Here is a 26,719-nt window from a genome sequence, read left to right as displayed (position 1 = left end):
TCTCCAATACAACCAAAAGCTGTGACCAGAAAATAACTACTATTAGATTATATGGTCAGATAATAAGCAGAAATGCTATCAGTGGCTCAAAGTCCACAAACAAAGATGTGAAATAAGCACAGTACCCCCTGGATCATTTTAAAAACACTTTTCAGGTGTGAGACAGATCATTCAAGCAATAAGCACAGACAAATAACAGCTCAATCAGCATGTTCTACTGCATTCTGAGCAGTACCTACCAGAAAATTTCCAGGATCCTATACTGTACATATAAATGTACATATGTACATATATATAAAAGAAACAAACAAAAAAACATCTTTAACAGAGCTTGCAAGGTGAAAGAGTGTTTGTTTGCATTCTGCCACTTGACACTAAGGCTGCCTTTGCTGTGCACACAGCTGGAGACTGTGCAGTGACAGAACAGCAGATAGCATCATTTTTGGATTTCGAATTCTGTAATGCATATACGAAACGCCACCCCCCTCCTACTACATGTGCAGTCTGCTTGATTCAAAGAGACTGCATAGCCAAACCTGATCCACTGCTGTTTACCACGGATCTATAAATAGTAAACAGCACATTGTTTCTCTTGGTAGCCATTCAAGCCATTCATGTGATGACTACCTTCATTTTGCCATTTATAGGAATTGAGGGACTGAGAGCATTAGGCTGCTTGCTGCTGTTTGTGGAACAAATTGTCTCAGAACTTACAGAAAAAAGGCAGAGACGGAGAAATAATGTACATCATTACCTGGGACTCCACAATCTTCAAGTGATTTGCCAGTGTGTACAAGCAGGAAAAGCCCAGCTATAAAAGGGAGACTAGAGAAAGGTGTTGAGTACTGCAACAGTGCTGAACTAATAGCTCTCCTTGTCCGTATGATAAAAGTAAATGAAAAATCCCTGACAACATAATGAATCTCTGAATGACAATGGAGCTGCAGGGAGACAATAAAACTTGTCACCCTAGAAGCATGAAAATAACAGATCAGTGCAACTTAAGTTTGTTACTTGACAAGCTCTTAGATTTTTGCACCACATCCTTCATATAAACTGAGTCCAATGTTAACAAGTAGACATGCAGAACAAGAAAAACAAACAAAAACCAACAAAACAACAAAGAACCTCAATTTGAAGAGGAAAAGGAAATAAATTGATTCAGGTTCAGTTTGAGAGAAAATGCAGGAACCTGTTTCAGAAACGACCTGGAAGTTGCAAAGCCGGGACAGACTGTGGTCCAGTTGGTCATCTGTCCCATACGTAGATCTTAAACATTTAAAAACTAAGAAAGAAAAGTCAAACTTTTGGATATACACCACTACAAATCCACAGGCAATTTTAAAGGAATCGGAAGGGCAGGATTCCATATCAAAAAGCAGAGAAAAGAAGTTTCTCCTGGTCATTCTTGATACCATTCTGTACATTCATGCAATATCTAACATAGTGGGATTTCGAAGTGACAGGGCTTTGTCCATGATGCTGCAATAGCAATAATAGGCTTGCTGAAATTAGTAAACTCATAACGACTTCAAAGGACTCTGCCTCAAGGCACTGAACAATTTCTAGAGCCTGTTTTTATTTAAATTGTTTTCTGTGAAAAAATAAATAAAACTCATCATCATTTGTACCCCTTAGAGACAGGTCACTCATATGGACAGCGGCTGGTGAAGGAAAGCAGAAGCAAATATTTGGTAGCAAAGCAGTATTTCTTGCTCACAACAATAAATGTAGCCTTCTCCTAATGACCAGCAAGAACTAACCATAGAGAAACAAAACTAAGCTCAGAGAAGAGCTAAAGCTGGAAGTATTGTCACTGGAATCGAGCTCGCATCCAAACACTCAATGTTAAATTCTGTTGAGAAATTTTACATCTTCACCAAAAATAATGGAGTCATTTGCAAATAAATTCTTCCTGCCACGCAACTCCTTATTATTTATTCTCATTTCCCCTTCACTCTTCCCCTAGAAGTTATATTTACTTGTTGGAAATATATACCTTGTTTGAGAAACAGGATTTTCCTCCTGCTTTTTGGAAGGATGGGAAGGTTATGGAAATGAATATTATTTAATTTGCTTCCACATGTTCACATTTTAGATGGATGAGATAAATTCTGGAAGTATGGAGCACTGCAGAGAGAATGTGAGTCTTAGAAGAATGAGTCTGAGATGTTAAAGTGGGCTGGTTTGTAAGAAGAATGTCTTCTGAGGCCTAAGAGAGAACATTCTCTTTTACTGAGCAGGAACTTTATGGAAGAACGGCAATGTTTTTTCCCTACATAGAAATAGCTTTAGGAGATGGGACAATCTCTTCTTTGTATGTGAGAGATTTTGGTTTCCAGGCACCTTTTTTAGCCTTCTGGATCAGTTGCCCTCTACTTACACATCCGGATGTTAATTAGGATTGCACTTACTCGTCCCTAGCGTCAACCTCTTAACTACCCTTTTGCTTTGGACATAGCTCAGTGTGAAGAGGGGCGGTGACTACAAACACTGAGTGAAAACAGGGGTTTCTGGAAAAGAAGATACTGATGTTATTTGTATTAGGTATTTGTGGGGAAAAAACCACAAAGCAGGACTTACATGAACATCTGCAGATGTTGATTAGCTTCTTTTAAAAATAAAGGGTTGATGTTGGTAAGTGTTAGGAGAGAAAATCTGACTGCCTTTACTGCAGATGGGAAGCTGAACTTTCACACTAGTCGGTCCTGCACCGTGCCCATATCTTACAATGATATAAAATATTCCTGTAATATGGAAGAAACACAAACCTCTATATCTTATAAATAACAATCTGCAGACCCTAAATGAATACAAGGATGTAATTCACTCTAGGATTTCTGCAGCTGTTAATAAATCACTCAAGCTGCACTCTGGCAGCTTATGACATCAGCAGCAGCCCTCAAGTGAATTACAGCCATTAATTTACACAGAGGAGGCCATCTATCATCTATTATTGACCATCTGTTACTGAGAAAATGTACATTTTTTTATAAATTATTAAGATTTTGATAGAAAATGGTCTTTAATTTTATTCGTTTTCACATGCATTTGTGATGTTTAACTTCAAGTTTGTAACCATCGGTACAAGCTGATCTGTGCCACCAGTTGGAAGCAATCACACGTTGATAGTGGCACACCTACTTCGGGGCTTGTCTGGGAGGCACAGCATGGGGTGCTTAGGGCTCCTGCATAGACATGAGTGGAAGGGTCTGATCCTCTCAAAGGCATTGCAGGAAGACATGTACTCAGCAGACAAAAGAAACAAAATCCTGGTGTGTCCAGTGCAATATAAAGTGCTTATCCACTGCTCTCTATATCCTTTGCAATGTGAAACCTGTTACACTTTGTACAACACCATTTCTTCCAAATAGTAAAAGTAACAGCTATCGAACATCTGCTTACTGTCAACAGAAGATAAGACATTATCTCAAAGGAAGAATCAAGCTCATTACACCTGCTGATTTACTACAGCCTCTTCCTGGTATTTCTGTTTCCTCCTGTTTCTACTTCATGAGGTGGTACCGTTGTGCCCTTACCATCAGCAGCATTGATTGTATGGATTTGAGTACAGTATATATGCAGTTTAAAATTGCAACGGGAGTTACAGCAGCTACAAGACACAGTGTTATTATTAAAAGAGGTTATTGTTAATGCATTGCAGATATTAGCATAGGGCTTGTAAAATAAATAGGAGTGTTTTTGGGCAGTGAGATTGGGCAGTGCTTCAGTGTTTCTGAGCAATGGAGAATGGGGAAGGGGGCAGGGGTCAAAGTGTGCACAGAAATCAGCTTGGAGCACGGCTGAGTAACAAACAGTTGAGGGCTGGCTCAGAGCAGTACCACCCTGAGATACTCAGTGTGCTAATATATATAATAATTATGTAAAATTATAAATGAATAAATAAATCAATCCCAAATGCCTACGTGGCTGAGTTAAACTGTCAGGTGGGCATGGACTTTTCAGTTACATGTCTGTACTCCTGAAAATTGCTCCTAACTACAGTCTTCAAGTCAGATCTGAAAACAAAAGAATAAGCAGCATTCCTGTCACACAGGGACAAGACACCACTTGCTCAGCAAAAGCCACATCCTTACCTGGAAACTGAAATTGGTTTTGTACCACTGGACAGGATACAATGCAGTTGTTCTTCACAGAGAGGAAAGGATTGAGGGTCTGATTCTTAAACTGTAGAAGCTTGGACCTTTGTGATGCCCTACATAAGTGTAATGCAACAGTGGAAGTCATGAAATCATCATGTGACTGAAATACTGGGTAACGTGACTGAAGGAAGCTTTTACTCCTGTAAGAAATGATGCCATCCTGGCTGTTCTTTGGTAATTAACTAGGAAGCAATAAATGTTTAAGATCTGAGACCCTACACATTCCTGTGAGGACTAAGCCTAAAGTATAGCGTGAATTTAGGAAGTGAAAGTTTTGTTGAAATTCTCTATGGGGTTTTCACAGTACAAAATATAATGGATTTCTGATGACATCTAGTTGGATGTTCCAACTCACCATACGCCACTGAACTGCAGTGATCCCTTCATGCCTCTGGGACCAAAGATGGCATCTCCTGGTCCTGAACTATGCAGTGCCCATCCACTCCATGCATGCACTGAACAGGCTGAGGCACCTATAAAACAATATACAAGTGCTGTTATTAATATTAGCACAGTGTCACTGCCTGTTGACCTATTAATTAATAACCCTTTCTGGTCTAAATAAAGCTTTCCAGGGTTTGTAAATTAAGTGCAAAAACTGCTAATCTGGTTCAACAACATGGCATGGCAAGGCTGAGCTTCAGGAGCAGCTCCTTGTTGTTACAATAACATCCACTTGTTCAACATTTCTGTTGCTGGAATCCCTGCCATTCCCAGGAACTGCAGTGCACGGGCAATTAAAGTAGAATTAAACCCCGTTCCATGTGAAAAGCGTGTTTCATTAACAACCTTAAACTTCGTTTCCTACTAAGCACCACTGGGAGACTTCCAGTACACAAAGGGAGCTGATCAACAGGAGGAGGATTGAGTTTTTACACAGTGTAATGCTGATAGGACAAGGGGGAGCAGCTTTAAACTAATAGAAGTAGTTCAGGTTGGATGTTAGGAGGAAATCCTTTATTCAGAGGGCAGTGGGGCACTAGCAGTGATCTGTGGATGCAGGCAGAGCTGGATGGGGCTTTGGGCAGCCTGAGCTGCTGGGGGGCAGCCCTGCTTATGGCATAGAGTGGGACATGGGTGGGCTGTAAGGTCCCCTCCAACCAGACCATCCAGTGATTCTAATGACCACAGAGGAACCCACAACGCTGGCAAGTGGCTCTCAGAACTTTCTCTGCAGCAAATCGTTCCCACAAACGCTTCTGATGACTTACAGAGAACAAAGATGCTCTAAAAGCTTCAGCTAAACCTATGGAAATAAATATGCCTGAGAACAAACCGTACCGTGATCTCGACAAACACAAAGGGCAACTTAAAACATCGGGGCGTGCAGTAAAACTTGTGAACTTAGAGCAGAAGGCGGATGGCCGAGGGGGTCATCACTGCCATCACTGAGGGGCTGCCCAGCAACACCTCCCTGTGGAGAGGGTGGGCGCCATTTTTAAAGAGCCCTGTCAGGGCGGAAGGGGAAACAGGTGCTCGCTGCGATATCGGCCCCACAGAGCGGGCTGTGGTCATACACACAGTTTGGGGTTGGGAAGGGACGCCTGTATGCTGCAAACAGGCGGACACGGAGCATCCCCACACCCTTAAAGCGCCACAACGTGCAGCGGCTGCGATGGGACTCCTCACATTTAAAGGGCAGCCCCGTGCGGAGGGATCTGTCAGCACACGGCCGGCCGGCACTTCTTAAACCCGTGCAGCGGCGGGGCGGCCCGGACCTCGTTTTCTCTCCGGGAATCCCTGCGTTGCGCCGCCTCGAGCGGTCATGGGCGCTGCGGTCCCCGCTGTCCATCCGCGGCGGGCGAGGCACGGAAGCCGGCTGAGTGTCGGCCTGCCCCTGCGCCCGCCCGCGTGAGGGGGAGCTGGGGAGCGACGGGGATTGAGGAAGGAGGAGAGCTCGGTTTTCTTTCGAGCCGTGTATCCTTCCGCGCAGCGGGCACAAGAGGCTGGAGCCGCGGTGTCCCTCCGCCGCCGGCAGCGCAGGGGCAGGCGGCGCCTCTCCGGAGGGGGGCGAGGAGGTCGCGGCTTCGCGGGAGAGAGAGGAAGAAACTTAAGAGCGCCGTGGCTGGAGCGACGGAGCGCCCGGCTCAGAAGCCCAGCGGAAAGAGGCCTTGGACAGCGAAAGAGAAGCACGAACAGGAGGAGGAAGCGGCGGCGGCCGCCACCGGCCCCTCATCGCCGCCCCGCGGGGTCCCTGCGAGGGAGCTCGGGGGACTCTTTTTCGCGGGGTCCGGCGGAAGGATCTCACGGCGGCTCTCTCCATCGCCTCCCCCCTGCACCGCTCGCCCCTCGGCGCCGCCATCTTGGATTTTAATCCGCCATTTTTTTTCTCCCCCCACTCGGAATTATTTTTGACCATTACCTCCGTGCATTTTTTTTTTTCCTTTCCTCTCTCTATTTTTTCCTTTATTTTTTCCTCTCCCGGTTTTCTCTTTTCTCTCCTCATCATCTTTTTTTTTTTTGTGTGTGTGTTTGTTTTTCTTTAAATTTCCCCCCCCCCTTTGCTCCTTTGCTTTGGATGAGCCATTTCCCACGGAAAATGCTGGGGTAGCACCGGCGGCGGCGCGGAGGCGACCTGAGGTGAGCGCGGGGGGCACAAAATGGCGGCGGGGTAAAGCCCTCCCTCATAGAGGGGCGTCCGCCTTGTCCCAGCCCCGAGGTGGGGAAGGCCCGGGCCCTACTGTAGGGACTGTAGGTAATGTAGGTACTATAGGCCCTAGAGGGCAGCAGGGAGCTGGGTGGGAGGGAAGGGAGCGCCTGCAGCCTCTACAGGCCTAGGGTAGAGTGACTGAGAGCTGTGAGGAAGGAAAGGATCCGGGGGTGTTGGTCAGTGTGAGCCAGGAAGGCCAGCAGCATCATGGTTTGTATCAGTAATAGTGCAGCTAGCAGGAGCAGGGATGTGATTCCCGCACTATACTCAGCTCTGGTGGGGCTGCACCTCAGTGCTGTGTTCAGTCTGGGTCCTTTAGGGTCAGCACTGAGCGATATTTGAATATAGCTACGTATTGTTTTTAAATGAGAGTTTAACCTTTCCACCCCACCCCCATTCTAAAAATGCTGTTGCTTTTCTATGGGTTTGTGTCCTTTTATGTTTGTTTTTTAAGTCATTACTTTTTGGAGGCTGTTTGTATATTAGTTCAAAGCAGGTTGCACACTACACTTACTATGATGTATAACCTCAATTGGGTGTATGTGTGAAAATGCTGTTTCCTGGGGTCGCATAGCTACACTTCCATTGATGTTTGAAGGGAGGTAGAAGCAGGAAGGGGAACAACTTTTTACGTGGTCTAGGAGTGGGTGGGACAGGGAGGAAGGGCTTTGAACTAAAAGAGGAGAAATTAAATGAGATATTAGGAAAATAACATATATTTGCTCAGAGGGTGGTGAGGTGCTGGCACAGGCTGCCAGAGCTGAGGGTGCCCCATCAAGGCCAGGTTGGGCCTTGGGCAGCCCGGTCTTGTGACAGGCAGCCCTGCCCACGACAGGGGGTTGGAACTAATTGGTCTTTAGAGATCTCTTCCAACCTAAGCCATTCGATGATTCTGTGTGTGTGTAATTAGATAGGGGGGTGTGCTTATACAGGCGTTGTCCTTAATCACTTATCAGCTTTAGAATTCTGTCTTTGCTTCCAGATGTGTCAGCAGTTCACCTGTGAGTGTCTGCTTGCAGCAGCTCCCTGTACCAGCACTAGTGAACTACTTTCCTTGTTTCCTAATGCAAATGCAGATCACTTTTCTTTTACAGTATGTGTGTGTACCTACATATAAGCGTGTATTAAAACTTTGTCTTGGAAACAGATTACCTTGTAAGTTGTAATGATGTTAATGTTTTGCTTCCAGTAGGTATTGGAGCTGAAATTATTCATCCACTTCTCCGAGCCTTTTTGAAAAGTGACTAAATGCAACTGGGTCAGGTTGTCTGTGGGCATGAAGTGGTTGGGAGAATCCAAGAACATGGTGGTGAATGGCAGGAGGAGTGGAAGCAGGGCGTCTAATGACCACGTGCAGAGTCAAACCAAATTGCAGCACACAGGAAAGGAGAATCCCAGGTCTGGCAAAAATGGAGTTGAGAGAAGATCGAGCCGATGTACGTACATGTCTATGCAGTTTGGTGTTTGTGCTGTCAGCTTGCATGCCAGGCTTCTGCTGTGTCTTAATTCACAAGGGGGGTGTGCATGTAACCCTTATCAGTGGTACTGATTATGTTTGTATTTGTTGAACGTTGTAACTCCTTTTGCGAATACGGAGCTCTTCAGCTTAAAAGTTAAGTGAGAGTAATAGAACATAAATTAATCTGAAGCTGGTTGTGTGCAAAAATACATGACTGGCACTTAGTGAGAGCTAGTGTGATTGGAGCCAGATAACAGATAACTCGAGGTACTGGCCTAAATGTAGTGAATGTGTGTTTGTGTAGAAGTAGACCCCATTTTCAGTGAAGCCATGTGTATCAGTAGTAGTTACAGAGTTGTTTATGGTTGGATATTAGGAAGCACTTCTTTACAGAAAGGGTAGTTAAACACTGGAATAGGCTCCCCAGGGAGCTGGTTGAATCGTCATCCCTGGATGTGTTTAAGAGCACCACATCCAAACGGCTCAGGGATATGATTTAGATGAGGGTTGTTAGAGTTAGGGTACTATGGTTAGGCTGCGGTTGGACTTGATGATTTTCAAGGTCTTTTCCAACCTGGGTAATTCTATGATTCTATTGATGTGGAGTGAGGAATGAAATAGAAATTTGGAAGAAATCCTCGTTTCAAATTTCAGGACAGTCAGTCTTATATTGTCATGGCTTTGTCGTGGCTTTGACATGCTCATAGGCCTTAAACTTTAGAGGCAGGTATGTCTGGGTTGTGTGCTCTGGGAATATGTATGTGGGGAGGTGCAGAGAGAAGGAAGCCCATAAAAATACATCCTGCAATGCTGTCTCCATTGGCAGCTGCAATAACCAGCAAGAGTTAAAACTGAACTGTGCTTCTGCTTCTTCCTTTGTGATTGATTTGTATTATTTTACGATCCAGACTTCAGTTGCAGCTCCCCTTTTCCCTAATGCAGGTGGCTTTCAGAGCGTTCCATAAATGATACCTGGTTTCTGCTTTATTTGCAGGTAGTGGTGCTTCGGGATTTGAGGGTCAGAGTCGTTATGTGCCTTCCTCTGGAATGTCGGCCAAGGAACTGTGTGAAAACGATGACCTAGCAACTAGTTTGGTTCTTGATCCTTACTTAGGTTTTCAGACACACAAAATGAATACTAGGTAACTTGGCTTTACTTTCCTAGAAAAGAACTGGTGTTCTGATTACATCCATTGTGATAACTGTGGAATTTCCTGCATGTTTACAGAAGTCTGAAGCAATGACAGTTGGTGGATTCTGCCTTTAGAATGGCCCTGCATGTGAGACTGGAACTTCAAGCTCTGTGGCTGTGTTGTTTTATAGCACTATCACAGGTCTCCCTGTTATCCTTAGCAACAGCTTCTGCTCTAGAGCTGTGTGTTAATAGATGCTTCCCTACCTTAAACAATTAACTCCCCCTCAGCTTTTAACTTCTAGCCATTTGAAATACTATTTCAAAGCCAGGAGTTGGCATCTGGGGAGTGTGGTTTATTTCCTATTCATTTTGTTGGCTGGGGATTTTCTTCTCAACTTTTACAATATCTTGCTTTACTTCCTGGGTTCCAGTGTTAGTCCCACTTGATGCTCTTGCAGATCCAGTTCCAGTGTTAGTGCCACTTGATACCAGGCTCTTGTAGATCCATGCTGAAGAAATGCTACTCAGATATATCTGTGTATAAATATGATAAGTGGATGTGCACATCTAGAACCTTCCTACCAGATCTGCACATACTGTTATGCACCTGCCTGAATGTTGCCTTAAATTCAGAGTGGGCTTGTGGTTTAGTTGTTGCGTGTCTCTTCCTGTTTGCTGGTTATAGCAACACCTCTAAGTATGTTCTGTAAACGTGGATGTTCTCAAAAGCCCTTTTTGTTGTTCTATGGGTGGTAGTGTACAGCTGTTCAGAAGCTGTTCAGCTGATTTGCTTTTTGCTAAGGAAGTTACGTATCTATCAGCTGGAGAAGTTGCTTTTGTAAATGAGATGTTTTTCATTATGTGAAATACTTCTTGAATTGCTGCTTTGCAGCAAAAGACCAGGCAAAGGTTATCATCATCATCATCGTGTGTTTCTTCCTTTCTCAGGCTTGGAGTGCAGTTACAGGCAGCCTTCAAGGACAATGGTTAATAATCTTGGAGCTCTGTGGGAGATACTTAGATGATGCTTACAACTTCTGCTAGACCTGGTGACTCATTCTTAATGTCTTACTGAGGGAGTTTCTACCATTACAGTGAATCAGAGTTAAGCTTTCAGCATAGCTCTTGCTTGTCTTTCACTGTAGTAATGACTTACTGCTGTAGCTACTCAACTTGGACCACCTTCCTTCCATCTAGTGACATGTAGTGCTTCTATAACTTTGTAGAGTTGTTGCCCTCATGTAATTCTGAGGAGGTGGGGGATGTGAATGTTTGTAGACCCAATTCAAAGCAAATACCTTCAGGTACCACTTATATGCTTGCAATGAAAAACAAAGGTTACAACTTATGTTGGGTACCTTCTGTTTCAGTGTGGTATAGCCACATAAATCTTGGCAACATCATTTGTGTAATGAAGTGAGATTGAAATCAAATAGCTGCTTATAAAGGCATGGAAATATTTCCTCATCCTGTTGCAGTTTGTTTGAAGGCACACATGGAAGTGACTGTAGCAGTTTTGCTTGGCTTGTGGTGCACAGAAAGTGTTGTAGCAACTGGCAGCCCACTGTGAGTTTGTGGCTGTGTACTCAAGTTGTATTTTATCTCGCTTCTAGAAGCCAAACCTGCATTTTTGTTTGTAGAAGTGTCTTCTATACAAGCGCTCTTTGTACTTCATTCCTTTAGTTGAAAAGTTTGTGTAGCTGGGTTGTTTTTCCCATAACATATTCATTAGAGAAGAAACTTATAACATTGTAGTTAAATATCTAGATAATTCCTGGAACTTCTTTATATCTTCTTGGTGCTAAAGTAGTGACAGGAACCTGAGTGTTCTTTTTATGTTGTTTGTTGTTTTATCTGGAGGCAGTAAGAGGAAGGTTCCACGTGTACTCAGCATCTGCTGCCTTGGGAATTGGGCTGGGAGCTTTGTAAGCTTTCATGTCAGTAATATCACAAAGAGCTGAAAGCTGGTTATCAAAAGATTTCAGTCACATCCCCTAGTGAGTTTTTTCCACTTTCCTTTCCTTGAAACGTCTTCTTGTTGCCAGGGATTTGATCATCTGCCTAAAATCTAGCTCTAGAAATTCTTTAATGGCTTTACTTGAAAGTGACTTTGTTTCGTCATCCTGGTTTTCCAAGAGAAAGCAGATTGGTTCTAGTGGTTGGGGTCTGCTACAGGGAGCCTGTCCATGTGGCTGTTTTATTCCAGCTGTAGGAGGTGTCCTGTGCGTGGGCTCTTGTCCTGAAGGGGATTTCAACCAGCTGGCTGTCTGCTGGGATAGTGGCACAGCGGGTGGCAGGTAATCCAGGAGATTGCTGGAGTCTGTCGAGGACAGCTTCCCAGTCCAGGTCATAGGTGGACTGACCTGAGGTGAAGCCCTATTGGACCTGGTCCTCACAGATGTGGAGGAGAGCACTAGAGAGGTTAAGAGTGGAGGCAGCCTGGGCTGAATTGACCATGTCTTGGTGGGGTTTGTGATCTGGAGGAATTAAGGCCTGGCAAAAAGCAGAGCTGGGACCTTGTGCTTCAGGAGAGCAAGCTTCTGGCTGTGCAAGGAACCGCTGAGTGGGATCCCCTGCGAAACTGTCCTTAAGGGCATGGGTGCAGAACAGTGGCAGCTCTTTAAGGACACCCTTCTGACGGCTCTCCATCCCCCAGCAAAAGAAGTCGAGCAGGGGAGGCAGGTGACCACTGTGGCTGTGCAAGAACCTGCAGCTTAAACTGAGGGGAAAGAGGGAAATTACAGGAAGTGGAAGCAGGGTTGTGTAGCCTGGGAGGAATACAGGGCTGCTCTTCATGTATGCAGAGATAAGATTAGGAAAGCCAAGGTGCAGATGGAGCTGCACTTGGTGAGGGATGTGAAAGATAAGAAGGGGTTCTGCAGGTTCGTAGGCAGGAGGACACAGGCCAAGGAGAGTGTTCCCCACTGATGAAGGGTAGTGGGGAGTTGTTGGCTTCCTTAGACATAGTTACTCAATGAGTGCCTCAGTCTTCACTGGTGGTCAAGCTTCTCGTATCTGCCAGGACCCTGAGCCTCTAGGTGATGGTGTGGGGTGTGGTTTCTGTCCCACTGTAACGGTGGAGCAAGCGTGAGCCCTCCTCATGAAACTGAACATGTTCAAGTCCATGGGACTGGTTGATATCATCCTTGAGTTCTGTAAGAGATGGCTAATGGAGTTGCTGAGCTGCTCTCTATCATATTTGAAAAATCCTGGCTGCCTGGTGAGGTCCCTGGAGACTGGAAAAAGGGAAATATTACCCCCATTTTTAATCAAGGGAGAAAGGAAGACCCGGGGAGCAACAGGCTGGTGAGCTTCACCTCTGTGCCTGGGAAGATCATGGAGCAGGTCTCCTAGAAGCTATGCTAAGGCACGTATGAGACAAGGAAGTGATTTGAGACAGCCAACATGGCTTTGCCAAGGGCAGATCTTGCCTGACCAATCTGGTGGCCTTCTGTGATGGAGTGACAGCTTTGGTGGATGGGGGAATGGCGATGGATGTCCTCTACCTGGACTTCTGCAAAGCCTTTGTCATGGTCCCTCACTGCATCCTTCTCTCTGAATTGGGGAGGTGTGGATTTGAGGGATGGAGTACTGTGTCCAGACCTGGGGCCTCCAGTACACGAAGGATGTAGATCTCTTGGAGTAGGCCCAGAGGGAAGGCCACTAAGATGATCAGAGGGCTGGAGCACCTCTCCTATGAGGAAAGGTTGAGGGAACTGGGTTTGTTTAGCTTAGAGAAGGCTCTGGGGAGGCCTCATTGCAATCTTCCAGTACTTGAAGGGAGCATTTAAACAGGAGGGGGAATGCCTGTTTATGAGGGTGGATAGTGATAGGGCAAGGGGGGATGGTATTAAACTAAGGTGAGTTTTAGGTTAGAGGTTAGGAGTAAGTTTTTCACACAGAGGGTGGTGACACACTGGAACAGGTTGCCCAAGGAGGCTGTGGATGCCCCATCCCTGCAGGCATTCAAGGCCAGGCTGGATGTGGCTCTGGGCAGCCTGGGCTGGTGGTTGGCAGCCCTACATATGGTGAGGGCTTGAAAGTAGATGATCACTGTGGTCCTTTTCAGCCCAGGCCATTCTATGGTTCCAAAGGTGGTGCTCTTCACAGACTAAAGTATCATGCTTGGGAATACCAAGAGCACTTCCAATAGTCATTTAAAAATGTTTACTGGTAGTACAGGAAGTCAAATGTGTTTTAGTTTGTTTTAGGAGAATCTAGGTCTGTTTCTGAGCTCCACATTGCTGCTTTCTGTGCAGCTGCATGCTGGCAAGTGTGTTGGCTGGTTTTGCCTGGAAGAAGAGCAAGCTTTAAGAATGGCAGTTTTTCAGAGTAAACATGAAGTTTTTAGGGGTGATATGTTGGAAGCTGCTTTCTCTCAATAGCGTGCCAAAGAACATTTGGTCTTAGGGAAACAGGCAGTCATTCCTGAGCTAGACAGGGGGTGTCACTCCTGATCCCTTAGTCACCAGTTAGCAGCAGTAAAGACAAAAAGGGCAAAGCAGTTCCACTCACTTCCATTTGGAGCTCTGTGCAGAATCTCTTCTCTACTCCCCAGCTCATTTAAATATAATAATTAAAGGGGTCATCCTGACTGAGTGAATTTGAAATGTGGAAAAAGGCACATTTTCTTGATAAGTGAGTTCAGTGAGGTTATCATGCTTGCTCCTGGTTCTCTTCCTCCTCTCTTCCCATTCCCAAAGTCTCTGTTGGAGTCAGCTGTTGTGCTGCTGAATGTTTTGGGTTTAAAACCCATCCAAACAAGAAAATCCTACTCTTACATAGGTTTTCTAGTTGGACTTCTAGCAGGAAAAAAGTGTTCTGTGTTGGAAGGATGGAGTGGCTTACAGTAGTCGCTCTGACTGTTAAATTCTACCCTGCTGCTCCCTTTGGTAGAATGAAAGAACGTGAGTTCTCCCAGCTGCTTTCGTCCTTAGTATTTTAAAAACACATTTATTTGTCAGCTGTGCTGTGGAGAATGAATTTCTGCAGCTGCTGGAATTTTCATTACTTCTATCTGGGTTGGATTTGAGCTTTGCCCACAGTGGGATGTGTACATTTTTCAGTTCAAGAAACTTAAGTGGACTACTTGATCATTTAAAAAATGCAGTTTTGAGCTTTAGCCTTCAGGGAACATGGGATTTTTCCTGAAAGTTTAGTGGAGAAGTCCTTTGGTGCTCTGTAGTGCATGCGTTATGTGGGCTTTCATACTGAAACTCTTTCAGGATCCATTTTTGTTCAAACTCACTGCTCTGAGTGGCTGAGCAAGGTACCGTGCTTCCGAACTCACCAGAACCTCTCCTTTAACTTCCTTTATAGGCAAACAGTTCACTGACCTTTGGCTTTATACCTTGGAGTTTCAAGATTCTTTAAGTATTCCTGAGGTAAGAGGAAATGAGAGGGAGAAAGAGCTGTGCTTCATCAAGCTGTTATCTTACATCCTTCTTGTTGAGGCAGCCTCAGGCAGCTCGTCAGGAAGAAGGGAGATCAGCCTTTCTCTAAAGATGCAGTGATAGATGAGTTTTGTGTTTGTAACTTAATTGGAACAGCCGGACTGTTGTGCAGCAAACTATTCTCTGTGAGACCTGCTTCACATTCAGATATGAGTGTCTTGTTCAGTTCTCATGATGGAATCTTACAGAGGTACAATTCATGGGAGCAGACCAGAAGTTTGGATAGATTTGATTCTGACTTGATTTGACTCCTGAGTTGTGAGACGGAGGTGGCTGATTTGTTCATTTTTAATCTGTTTTTCTTGTGCTCTTTTCGTCTCTTTATTTTTCTTCATTGAAGTGGTCTCCCATTTTACTGACATTTTAAAAGCCTTCATTGGTTGGTTTTGCTCAGCTCTTAAATATGTTAGGTACGGTGTCTTTCTAGGCTGTCTTCATGCTGTTAGAGAATAGTCATGTAGATGCTTAAAGCATTTTGGTAGACTTCTCATGTCATGTGTGAATGAGGAAGTATTTTGTACTACCAAATTTGCAGACAGTGCTGAGAATCACTTCACGTAACTCCTTGGTTTTGTGGTAGGTAGTGTTAGGAAAGTCTAATGAATAAGTTTCTATTTCATAACACTCTTTGGAGAAGTGAAGTACCTTTATTAAATGCAGCAGAGTCTCTCAGTCTCCAGGAAGATTCAGCTTTCAGGCTTTCTTGGCCTGCAGGCATCCTCTATCTCAAGTCAACGGGTGCCCATTGCAGTGTATGTGGTGATGTCCCTATGAAACATGAGAAATCTGGTTTCAGTATTTTGGCTTATCTCAATCTTGATACGGTTCATATGCTGTGGTTCATGGCTGCAGTTGAGCTGAGGAAAAACTCACTTGCTCAGGGTGCAAAGTGCTGTTCTGTTTCATTGAGCTGGGAACCCGTTAAGTAGGATGGTCTGTATTGTGCTGCTAGCTTCCAGTTTCTTTCCACATACTTGTGGATGCTTCCATTGCCTACTTGGATTCCTTTTATTTTTCCTTTGCTCCTTTGCCATGTAAATCATCTCAGTCTTTTCAAAACTTGTGTACATCGTATTTCTACTTGTCTGGAATGATGTTACATGAGTAGCTGCTAGAATTCTGAAAGGACTCTGGTAACTGTAGAATGCCTGAAATAAGAACCTGGAGAAAGTCCTGCTGATGTAACCTATGGAAGTATACAGGGTTAGTGCCTGTTCCTGAGCTACCTAAGGTAATTCATCAAGTCCTGCTGTGTGTTATGCTTGCGATAGTAGGAGTACAAGTGGGTCCCTGTTGCAAAAGGTGTTTCCAGTTGCCACTACAAGACTAAGTCCTTATCTGAAACTAGTCAAATGTAGTTTATCTCGTTCTGAATTCCCTTGGTATCTGAGGAAGCTCTGTGAGTTTTGGCAATCAAATCTGAGGGAGGTTTCCTTCTTTTTTTTAGAATAACCAGGAGATCTTCTCCTGCTTGTATGTCTGACTGACAGGTGGAGAAAACTTTGTGCAACAGAACAAAATGACAATCACCTCATCTATAGCCTGAAGGGAGTTTTCTTCTGCAATGAGGCTTGCTGGGCATTTTGCTTTGGGGGAGAGGGGATAAGTGTGTTCTTTATTAAAGAAGATAATTGAAAAATGTCTGGCATAACATTTATTATAGTTTGAAGTAGGTAAATTTTAGAAGTGCATCATCTACTTCTTCTTAGTTGTTATCCCAGCAGGTAGGATACTTACCTCTATCTTCTCTGAATTACCAGCTATATTTTCTGTTCTGAAAGCTTACAAGGTTACGCTGATAATTTTTGCAGTATTGAAAAAGATCTAAAGAATTGTAGAGTAATTATATTGCAGAGACCTTTTTTCTAATGGAGAATTTGGATCAGGTGCTTATGTAAAAGCATGGAAAGCTGATAACCTGCACTGCCCCTGGAAACAATACTCCTGTCAGAAGGTCTTTATTTACTGTATTAGGAGCAGATATACAGCATTCTTCTTCCTCATGAATGAAGTTGTATTCCCTTCACTATGAGCTATTTGTGATTAAAATTGAGGCATGCAATACTTAACGTTATCAGTTAGGGAGCTGGAGACGTTTCCTTCCACCAACTTAATTAAGTCATTTATTTCCTATTTTTTTTTGTTTTTATCATCAAATGCAGGCTTTGTTTGGTAAGTAAGATCAGTATGGTAATTCTCCACAAGACATAATGAAACTGGTGTATATTTAATAAGGTCTTGATTTAATGGATTTAGTCAAAAGCTGTTAACTTTGTCAACTACAGGAACCAGAACTATGTATAGATCACTTGGTACTAGTGTTGCTATAAAACTTATAGCAACCAGTTTATTTTCTTGAATGTTTTTGTGCATGTAGTGGTTGTAAATTGAGAAGGAAAGTTAGGACAGTAATACTTCCATTATACTAGTTCTTTGGCTGCTGTTTTGTAGTGAACTATTATTCTGTGGTGGTTGATCTTATCAGCAGTGCATTTTATACATAAATTGCCTCAGTAGAATTGAAGGTTTTAAAGTTTCAAGCAGTAAGTTTGGAACCTTTGTCATCACCTCTGAAAGTGAGGGTCTGTGCTTTGTTTGCATAATGGTCAGTTTCCTTATGCAAGGAGCAAAATACTCATCTGACTAGAAAAAACCTTATGTGCTGTGAGTTAATGTGAGGAAGAACTGCAAATGAATAACAGCAGACTGGAATAGCTTTCTTCTTTGTTTCAGATTTCGACCTATAAAAGGAAGGCAAGAAGAACTAAAAGAGGTGATCGAACGTTTTAAGAAAGATGAGCACTTAGAAAAAGCCTTCAAGTCCTTGACGTCAGGTGACTGGGCCCGGCACTATTTTCTTAACAAGAACAAAATGCAGGAAAGGTTGTTCAAAGAACATGTAGGTGTATTTGTAATTAATGTGCTTTTTCACATGGTTGAAAGGCTATGAAAATGTAGAAGTTTCATAGGAATATAGCAATAGCAAAGTGAAGTAATCCTCTGCAGTTACATGTTGCTTGTTTGGATGCTTTTTTAACATGAAATTCTTGTGTTTGTTAAAACCCAGATAACTTGAAGGAGGGTTGGGGAAAATTAACTTGCTATTTATTTCATAGGCATATAGAAGGGACAACAATATTTGCAGTTTGCCTCTTCTTTTGTTGGCTTAAGTCCTAGGCAGAAGAGAGAAGCCCTGCTGCTGAGAGACAGAAGTATTGAGGACTTAATTTTATGTTGTGTTTTTTGTTGGTGTTTTTTTTCCTGTTCCTTTTTAAACTTACAGCTACTGTAGATCAAACTGTGGGTCAACAAAGAGCAAAGGGAGAAGCCTTGGTACCTCAGAGCTCAATTGGCTCAATATACTATTGCTCTTCCTCTACTTTGAGCACCCCAAAATGACTTTTGATTGATGTGCAAACTTGCAAAGAAATTTTAGTACTGTTGAACTTCAGGGAAAAAAAAAAAATAGCTCCTTCTAGAGTTCAACATGTTGCCTGCATATACAACCAAAAGGCATTTGGCCTTTTCCTATTCTAAAACAGATTTAATGTAGTAATACAGAAGAAGGTAGGCAGCAAATTCTGCTTTTCTGAAGCAATTTTAATGAAAGCTGCTGGAAGGAACTGCTTGAAACTCTGATCTGGTCCAGCAGTCTCTGAACTCAGCAGCTGGATTTCTCATGGAAATAATACCTTGTTCAGAACTGGAAGGAATAAAATCTCATTTAAAAAGGCTGTTAGGTGTCCATGGTTCTTCAAGACCCAAGACAACTTCTTGAACGTAAATATGTTTTCCTCACTGCTGTTTTGCTTTTAACGGGATGCTGTTATTTTCTTTCATTGCAGGTATTTATTTATTTACGGATGTTTGCAACTGACAGTGGGTTTGAGATACTGCCTTGTAATCGGTATTCATCTGAGCAGAATGGAGCCAAAATAGTTGCAACGAAAGAATGGTAAGTAGTACAGCTTACTGTTGTGTTCTGTTTCTACCAGTTATTTGGAATGACTTAATTAAAAAAAGTAGAGCATGATTTTGAATTAAAATTGTAACGAGGGAATTGAAGTGGGAATTTCATATTGGAAAATTGTGAACTGAAACTTTTTTTTTGCTGATAATCTTGAAGGACCTTATGAGAGGGAGAAACAGGAGGCCTGCTTCAAAACCTTGTCAATTGCTAGGAAATTCTTACAGCACAGTATATTGATAAGAGTGCTGTGCAGTCTCTGTAAAAGAAGAATTTTGCACTTGAAAGGTATGGCTATAGGGAATAAGTAAGATAGAAAAAAATCTTTGTCATTTTAGCAGCTGAAGAAGCTGAGGTAATCAAAACTCCTGTGGTTACTTGCTTGCATCCTCAGGAGACTGCAGAAACAATGATGGGTAATGCCTTCATGTAATTGATTCTGTGCAGTGGCATAACAACATTTAGTTCATATAGAAGAATATGTCTGCCCAGCCTAATTATTGACATCTTGTGCTTTTATGAAAAAATACCATGCTGTTATACTTTGTGTTTTTTTTAATGGACGTATGCTTATTTTTACTGTTCTTTACACTAAAGGAAGCGGAATGATAAGATAGAACTACTTGTTGGCTGTATTGCTGAGCTATCAGAAATGGAAGAAAACATGCTGCTGAGACATGGGGAGAATGACTTCAGTGTAATGTATTCCACGAGGAAAAACTGTGCACAACTGTGGCTTGGTCCTGCTGCGTTTATCAATCACGGTGAGTAAGAAGGATTGAAACTGTGTTAAATGGCACAAGTAGTTCTGTTCAGACACAACATAAGTGATCTGAACAACAACATTTAAGTGAGCTAGATCACATCAGGACATCGGAGGAAAAACAGCAGGATCAAGCATACAGGTTACCAGTGTAGTGTAGAACTCTTTTGGGGAGCTTCCCAAACCAGATCTGACTGTCTTTGAACTGAGAAACTTAAAATAAGGCTCTGGAAAGTGATGCTTTCTTCCTTCACAGAGACATTGGAGCTGGCAGCTGAATTAATGGAGCGTATTGAGGCCCATTCTGAATTGCTAATATAGCAAAGTTTCTGAATGTAGTCAGCAATAACGTAGTGGGTGAACTCTGTGCTTCTTTTAAATGCTTACACAGAAGCTTCACTGATGCTGCTGCATTAGTACTCTGAAGGAAGAGCAGGTAGGATTTAAGATAAGTTCTGTTACTTTGAAGAGGAGGGAATTTGAAAAATTGTGGTAGAGTAGGGAAGAGTTCAGAAGCTGAACTGTATCAAAGTGGTCAACTCCTGTTATACAGCTTTATGCAGTACTACAGCTGCCAGCATTTAGTTGAGAGTCTAAAGTTGTTGAAGTCAGAGTGAATCCTTACTTTAGATATCTACAACTATTCATGTTTCAGGTCTTATCAACAGTTAATTGACTTTATCTTTTGGACCTTTTTCAGATTGCAGACCTAACTGTAAGGTAAGCAAAACATTAAAAATCAATAAAGCCCCCCGCTTTTTTTTCTTTGTCCTTGCACCTTTCCCTACCCAGCTATTTTGCTGCTTGTTTTCTTATTTACTGTTCAACCTTAATGACTTGCCTTTCTTTTCTTCCCCCTCCACTTCCTGTCCTCTTCTCAAGTTTGTGTCAACTGGCAGAGATACAGCATGTGTGAAAGCTCTGAGAGATATTGAACCTGGAGAAGAAATCTCTTGTTACTATGGAGATGGCTTTTTTGGAGAAAATAACGAATACTGCGAATGTTACACCTGTGAAAGGTATGCATTGATGTGAATAAGGCTTTCCAATGAAATCGGGCATATTCATAATGCATTTTGTAAAACTAGATGTGGTTGGTTATGAGTACACAATTCTTCAACCCATTATTATTGCTTCTTAATTCATCATAACGAGTTTTGTTGTTTTTTTTTTAATTATTACTGAATAGTCACAGAATCACAGAATTATCAAGGTTGGAAAAGACCTAGATCATCCAGTCCAACCATCACTAATACTTCCCAGCCAGGTTTGCTATGAACTCCTGTATTCTGTTCCTTTCCCCCCTTCCACCTCAGGAATTAGCCAAAATCATAAAAAGTGATGTAGAATCTTTAAAGTAGCCTTTTCTGAAAAAGGTAAATAGGAAAAAAAGTAGTTAGAGATATTAGGAGCACATTAGCAGTTGGATCCTGACTGCAGCTCTTAGAGCAAAGTAGATTTCATTAGTCTTTTATTTGTTGGTCTGAAGTCTTGTTCTGATGAAAACAATCTGAGTAGTTTTCACATTATCTCATCAAAACATGTAGGGTTTATGTATTAAATTTACTGATTACTAACAGTTCTTGTGCTTCAGGAGAAAAACCTGCTGGTATGGGCCTCAAAGCTCATTTGATGTTGGTCGGTCATTCTAAGCAAAGGGTACAGTTTCAGTCTTTTGTCTGTAGAGCTTCTAGGTAAAGTTTACTTCAGCCCTGGGAGCTGCTAAGTATTGAATGGATGAACATCTCAGTCACTTTTTCCTTCCAACATGGAGGGTTATTTCTTTTTGCTCATTTTTCAATGTAACGTCAATATATACTTTCAGTTTCAGGATGGACCAACTTCATTTATCAGAATCCTTTCAGAAACATGTCATCTTTGGATTTAAAGTACATGAAAATGTTGTATTTTTAAAGCTAATACTTGTGTAGTTCTTGCTTTGGGAATCCACTTCTCAGTCAGGAGGTTATGTTACAAAAATTGAGATTTGAATTTAGTGGAGCTGAGAAAGGGGAAAATGAGTCCTTACAAGCATTAAGAAGCCAACCTAATATGTAATTGTGTTATGAAATATGAGTTGTGTAGAGAAGTCAGCCATCTCTATGTGCCGCAAGAAATAATTCTTAAGAGATCCAATTTCATCTATTCCGTAAAGGCTGTAATTTTGTAATGTTAAAATGCCAGGCTTCTGGGAGTCCGTGGGATATGTTTTGGAGCAGAGGGAAGGTTAGCACTGAAAAAAAATATTTTCAAGTCTCCAAGAAAATCAGCACAAAGAAAACACACATACGTGCATTGACAGTTAGGTAAGCACACAATTCATCGTGTCTGACTGAAGTAACCAAGCACCAAGAACATGGCAGAAGGCTGTTGTCATTATTTGTGGCACTGTTGTTCTGATCTCAAGTGGCTGCCACTTGGGTTGATCTCAGCCTGGTATCTTCTTTTAGTTGGCTGTAATTTGCGAAGTTTAAAATAATGCCAAAAGAGTGTTCAGCATAGTGTTATATCTGCATAATAATAATAGTTAACTTTGTGGAGATTGAGACCCTCTGTTGGTGTAATTTATCCATTTGTTGCTATGATTCAGATTTATGTGTAAAACTTAGGACGTTGTTTCACATAGTTATTAATACATTGTCATCTTTGCCTTTGTAGGCGTGGAACTGGTGCTTTTAAATCAAGAGTGGGATTGCCAGCCCCTACTCCTGTGATTAATAGTAAATATGGACTGAGAGAAACAGATAAGCGATTGAACAGACTCAAAAAGCTGGGTGACAGCAGCAAAAACTCAGACAGCCAGTCCGTCAGCTCTAACACTGATGCAGATACCACTCAGGAAAAAGCTAATGCAAGTAAGCAAGTGTGGGACTTAAAGTTTTATAAAACATGAAGAACTACCACTGTGATTGCATTGCTTCTTGTATTTGAAAAGCATCCCAAATGCTTTTAGAACTGTAATTGATTAAGGAAATTGAAGATCATTTCTATAGCAAATTAACTGTTTTCCTTAAGCCTTTCTATAAGTAGTAGTATATTCTTGTTTTGTTTGTATGTTCTTGTTTTCTTTCCTTCTGTTGTGTATACTTACAGCTAATAATTGGTGTCACATTTCTAAATTGGTCAGTTAAAGAGCTCTGTTGATTTGATTCATATTTGAAAAAGATGGTAAAAATCACATGCAGTGGTATGGCTTAGGAAAGAAAACTCAGATTGAGGAGTCTCCGTTTTGTAGGAAAACAATTCTTACAGAAATAGTTCTAGAGATAATTGAATGTATAGTCATCACCTTTAGAGATGCCTTAAACTAGGCAGCTATTCCCCCTCAGCATCCAGGACTGTTAGTTCAAACACCTATTCTGAAATGAACGTGCACAGTTAACAATTTCAGAAGAGATTGGAAGGGATTTTTGTTTGTCATGCTCTTGAGAGACATCTCTTCACGGAGTAGTGAGTACTATTTTTCTTCTTTTTTCCCCTCACACACAATATAGGCAAGATACGAATAATTTCAGCTTTTTACTCAGCCGAGTCACTTTGAATATTGTGGCTCTGTCTGTCTCTTATTTGACGTTGCGAATTAAAAAGCAAACCAGTAACAAACTTTTTTCTCAGTTGTATGATCTCTGATTACAAAGCTTTGTAGTGGTAGCTTTGCTTGGGCAGGCAAAACTCTGTTACTATCACATTAAGTGACGGTTGATAGGCAGATGGAACACTGAAAATGAAACCATTGCAGTAGCTAAAGGTTTGGTTTTGTTTTTGTGGCCCCTGGTAGAAAAAAAAATTAAAACAAGAGCATGCAGATCTTCAGCTTTTTGCTGGAATAATTCTCAGTATCTACCGAGGAAAACATGGGATGAATCTGTAGAAAATTCAATGGGAGAAGCAGGTGGGATTGGGGGGGTTTGCGCAGACAGCACACTTGATACAGTGGAGATGATGAGGGAATTTAGGTGGGTTCTTAGATGTACTCCTGGAATTTAGATGGAGTATTTGACAGTCCTTTTGCATCTGAATAGGAAATTAACCAGTCAGTCTTGTTACTGCACAATGTCTAGCTTGTTGAACAGATTTTAATGTAAAGTATTAAATGAAACAACTGGAATTTGGGGAATGGAAACCTCAGGTTAAGTCAGCATCATAAGCACTTCTTTTTTCTTTTGCAGCTAACAGAAAATCTTCAATTGGTGTGAAAAAGAATGGCAAAAACAGAACATTAACAAGACAGTCTATATCAAGAATTCCAGCATCATCAAACTCTACCTCATCTAAACTAACTCATATAAATAATTCCAGGGTACCAAAGAGACTGAAAAAGCCTGCAAAGCCTTTACTTTCAAAGATTAAGCAGAGAAATCAGTGCAAAAGGCTGGAGCAAAAGAATGCTTCTAAAAAGCTCGAAATGGGAAATTTAGTTCTCAAAGAGCCTAAAGTAGTTTTGTACAAAAGCTTGCCCATTAAAAAGGATAAGGAATTAGAGGGACCAGTCAAAGTTGCAGTCTCTAGTGGATGCTTAACAAGGCACGCAGCAAGAGAGTATAAACTGAATTCTGTGAAAGGTGCTCACGAGCATGGTGACATACCACCTTGCACATACATAACACGGAGGTCAATGAGAACGCGGATGAGTTTGAAGGAGACCTCTGACATAAAGCTTGAACCAAATACATTGGATAGCTATAAGAATAACTTGACGAGAACACGATCGGACGTTTTAGAGCAACAGTCTCATGCAACGGATGAAAACAGCCTGGCTCATGGAACGTCACATAAAGGGGAGGCCAGGTGTCAGAAAAATGACGCAGGCACGTCAAAAAAGAAGTCTCGACAAGGAAAACTAGTGAAACCACCTGCAAAATTAGATGAAACAGATAATACGCACAATACACCTGTAAAAGATGAAGTACCGGACTTGATCAGTTCTCACTCGGAAAATGGGGAGAGGAATAATGTGGTAGATGTACCTGTTAGCTATCAAGACTGTATCTCTGGATCTGGTAGCTGTTCTGTTGTAACATCTGACAGTTTCAAAGCAAAGGACACCTTCAGAACTGCAAAAACTAAAAAGAAAAGACGTATCACGAGGTATGATGCACAACTAATCCTTGAAAATAGCTCTGGGATCCCTAAACTGACTCTTCGTAGGCGCCACGATAGCAGTAGCAAGGCAAATGACCAAGAATCTGATGGAATGAATTCTTCAAAAATAAGCATCAAACTAAGTAAAGACCACGAAAAGGATAATAATTTATATGTAGCAAAGCTAAATAATGGGTTTAACTCAGGATCAGGCAATAGTTCAACAAAACTAAAAATACAGTTAAAACGAGAGGAAGAAAATAGAGGGACGTACTCTGAGGACCTTCATGAAAATGGTGTGTGTTGTAGTGAAACTCTCTCCCTTTTGGAGTCAAGAATGGAAGTAGATGATTATGCTCAGTATGAGGAGGAAACAGCAGATGAGTCTTCATCAGAAGAGGATGATGAAGAGGAAGATGACTATGATGACGAATTTGATGACTTTATTCCTCTTCCTCCAGCAAAAAGACTAAGGCTCATTGTTGGCAAGGATTCAATAGATATCGATATTTCTTCCAGGAGGAGGGAAGATCAGTCTTTAAGGCTCAATGCATAAGCTTATAGGTCTTAAACTGACCTGGATGTCATTTTTAAAAAAACAAACAAAAAAAAAATTAAATAAAAAATAAAAATAAAAAAAACAAAAACCTCACCACCAACAAATTCCATTTGATTATTCCTCAGCTGAAGAACTTTCTGAAAAACTTAGCGGCAGCACTTCTTTATTGTTTGTTCACCTATCAACATAATATTGTAGAAAGTGTACAGCATACTGACTCTTCTTAAGTTCGATTTGTGCAGATTTTTATTGTACTTTTTAATAGCCTTCTTATGTGCAATTCTGAGGTAGAGGTAATGCTCTGTTGTAAAATAAAGGCTCAAGCAAAGTTATGAAGTTGCATCAAATCTTTCCATGCAGGACAATGAGAATACAGTGTGGCTACACAATTATTTTTGATCTGCGAGAGCCTCGGTTTGCTCTTGCGGTATTTGACTAAACAATTAAATGATTAAAAATAAATCATAGTAGCAGCATATTTAAGGTTTTCTAGTCTATGTTAATATCACCAGCAATGAACTACAGCTTTTCGATTTCTTTGCTAGATGTTTTTTTGTTTTGTTTTTTTTTTCCCCTTGGAGTTTGTCGGTTTTAACACTGTATGCTGTCCCAGACGTTACTGTTTGTGGCCTTTGTTATAGTAGCAAACAGTTGGTTGGAAGTCAAATTGATTTCTTAAGAAAAAAAAAAAATTTAAAAAAAAAAGAAAAAAAAAAGGTGTTGACAATTTGCTGACTTTTTAGTACATTATATGTACAAGGGTAGCAGTATGCAGAATAAAAGTTTGGATATGGTGTATTTATTGCTTGTTATGTAAATTAAACACCTTGTATTTAACACTTTTCAATACTTTTAGATAAAATTGTTCTTTGCAAGAATGATTGGTGCTTATTTTTTCAAGAATTTGCTGTGAAATAATGTGACTACAACGGGCAACGTTTATCCATTGAACTGCAGCTATCCTGAATTGGTTCTTCATATTTTTTCTGTTGCACTTGTAAAATGCTACAAGGAATTTAAAGAAAGAAAAATCTATTCACTTTAACTTATGATAGTTTTATGAAATTAAAAAACAACTAAGTCACAGCTTTTGTTCTGTGGTAACCTATAAAATGTTTGTCTTTTAAGAACCAGTTGTAAAAGACTGAAAAAAAATATGTATATGTTGTAAATATTTGTGTGTTGTGCGGAATTTTGTCATAAGAAATTGAGATAACTTGCCAGAAGGGTTTTTAAGTTTAGAAATACATCCATGCCAATAAAATAGGAAATTGTAAACCTAGTTTTAAACTCTGCGTTAGTTGGAGTTCTTTGCTCATATGTAGTTTGCTTGGTGCTTCAGAATCTATAGCAGTGAAGAGCATCAGGGCAATGTTTGACTTCTTAATTCCAAGGACATTAGGAAAACTTGCTGCTTCTGGGCACGGTTAATGTGTTGGTATGTATAAAGCATTAATTTATATGTCGCTTCTTTGAAACAGGGCTAAA

General features: G+C 41.5%; 1 protein-coding gene across 3 annotated transcripts; it reads left to right on the top strand.

Moving 5' to 3' along the window:
• The first annotated feature begins 5,684 nt into the window (after positions 1 to 5,684).
• Positions 5,685 to 26,513, top strand: KMT5B (lysine methyltransferase 5B). Of its 3 annotated transcripts, none has more exons than XM_015863809.2 (10): positions 5,685 to 6,743; positions 8,006 to 8,249; positions 9,267 to 9,414; positions 17,594 to 17,759; positions 18,706 to 18,815; positions 19,425 to 19,591; positions 20,291 to 20,310; positions 20,473 to 20,609; positions 22,249 to 22,445; positions 23,760 to 26,513. In XM_015863809.2, the coding sequence occupies exons 2-10, from the start codon at positions 8,090 to 8,092 to the stop codon at positions 25,226 to 25,228; spliced, it is 2,574 nt and encodes an 857-aa protein (XP_015719295.2). In that variant the 5' UTR covers positions 5,685 to 6,743; positions 8,006 to 8,089; the 3' UTR covers positions 25,229 to 26,513. The 3 variants fall into 3 exon arrangements, with proteins under 3 accessions (XP_015719295.2, XP_085404475.1, XP_015719296.2); XM_085548349.1 differs by having other exon boundaries at positions 8,003 to 8,249; positions 17,594 to 17,694; XM_015863810.2 differs by having other exon boundaries at positions 8,003 to 8,249.
• Positions 26,514 to 26,719: the final 206 nt, after the last annotated feature.

The sequence above is a fragment of the Coturnix japonica genome, chromosome 5 (assembly GCF_054131305.1).
Source record: "Coturnix japonica strain WE chromosome 5, WE-NBRP24, whole genome shotgun sequence".
NCBI classification, from domain to species: domain Eukaryota; kingdom Metazoa; phylum Chordata; class Aves; order Galliformes; family Phasianidae; genus Coturnix; species Coturnix japonica.
The sequence above is the reverse complement of the archived record's forward strand: the minus strand, read 5'-3'. Positions and strand labels throughout refer to the sequence as shown.

Excerpts from the sequence above, each read along its gene's own strand:
- KMT5B (XM_015863809.2), top strand. The coding sequence starts at position 8,090 with ATGAAGTGGTTGGGAGAATCCAAGAACATGGTGGTGAATGGCAGGAGG. Across the intron at positions 17,760-18,705 it reads AAAGGTTGTTCAAAGAACAT|GTATTTATTTATTTACGGAT; the intron begins GTAGGTGTATTT and ends CTTTCATTGCAG. Across the intron at positions 22,446-23,759 it reads TCAGGAAAAAGCTAATGCAA|CTAACAGAAAATCTTCAATT; the intron begins GTAAGCAAGTGT and ends TTTCTTTTGCAG.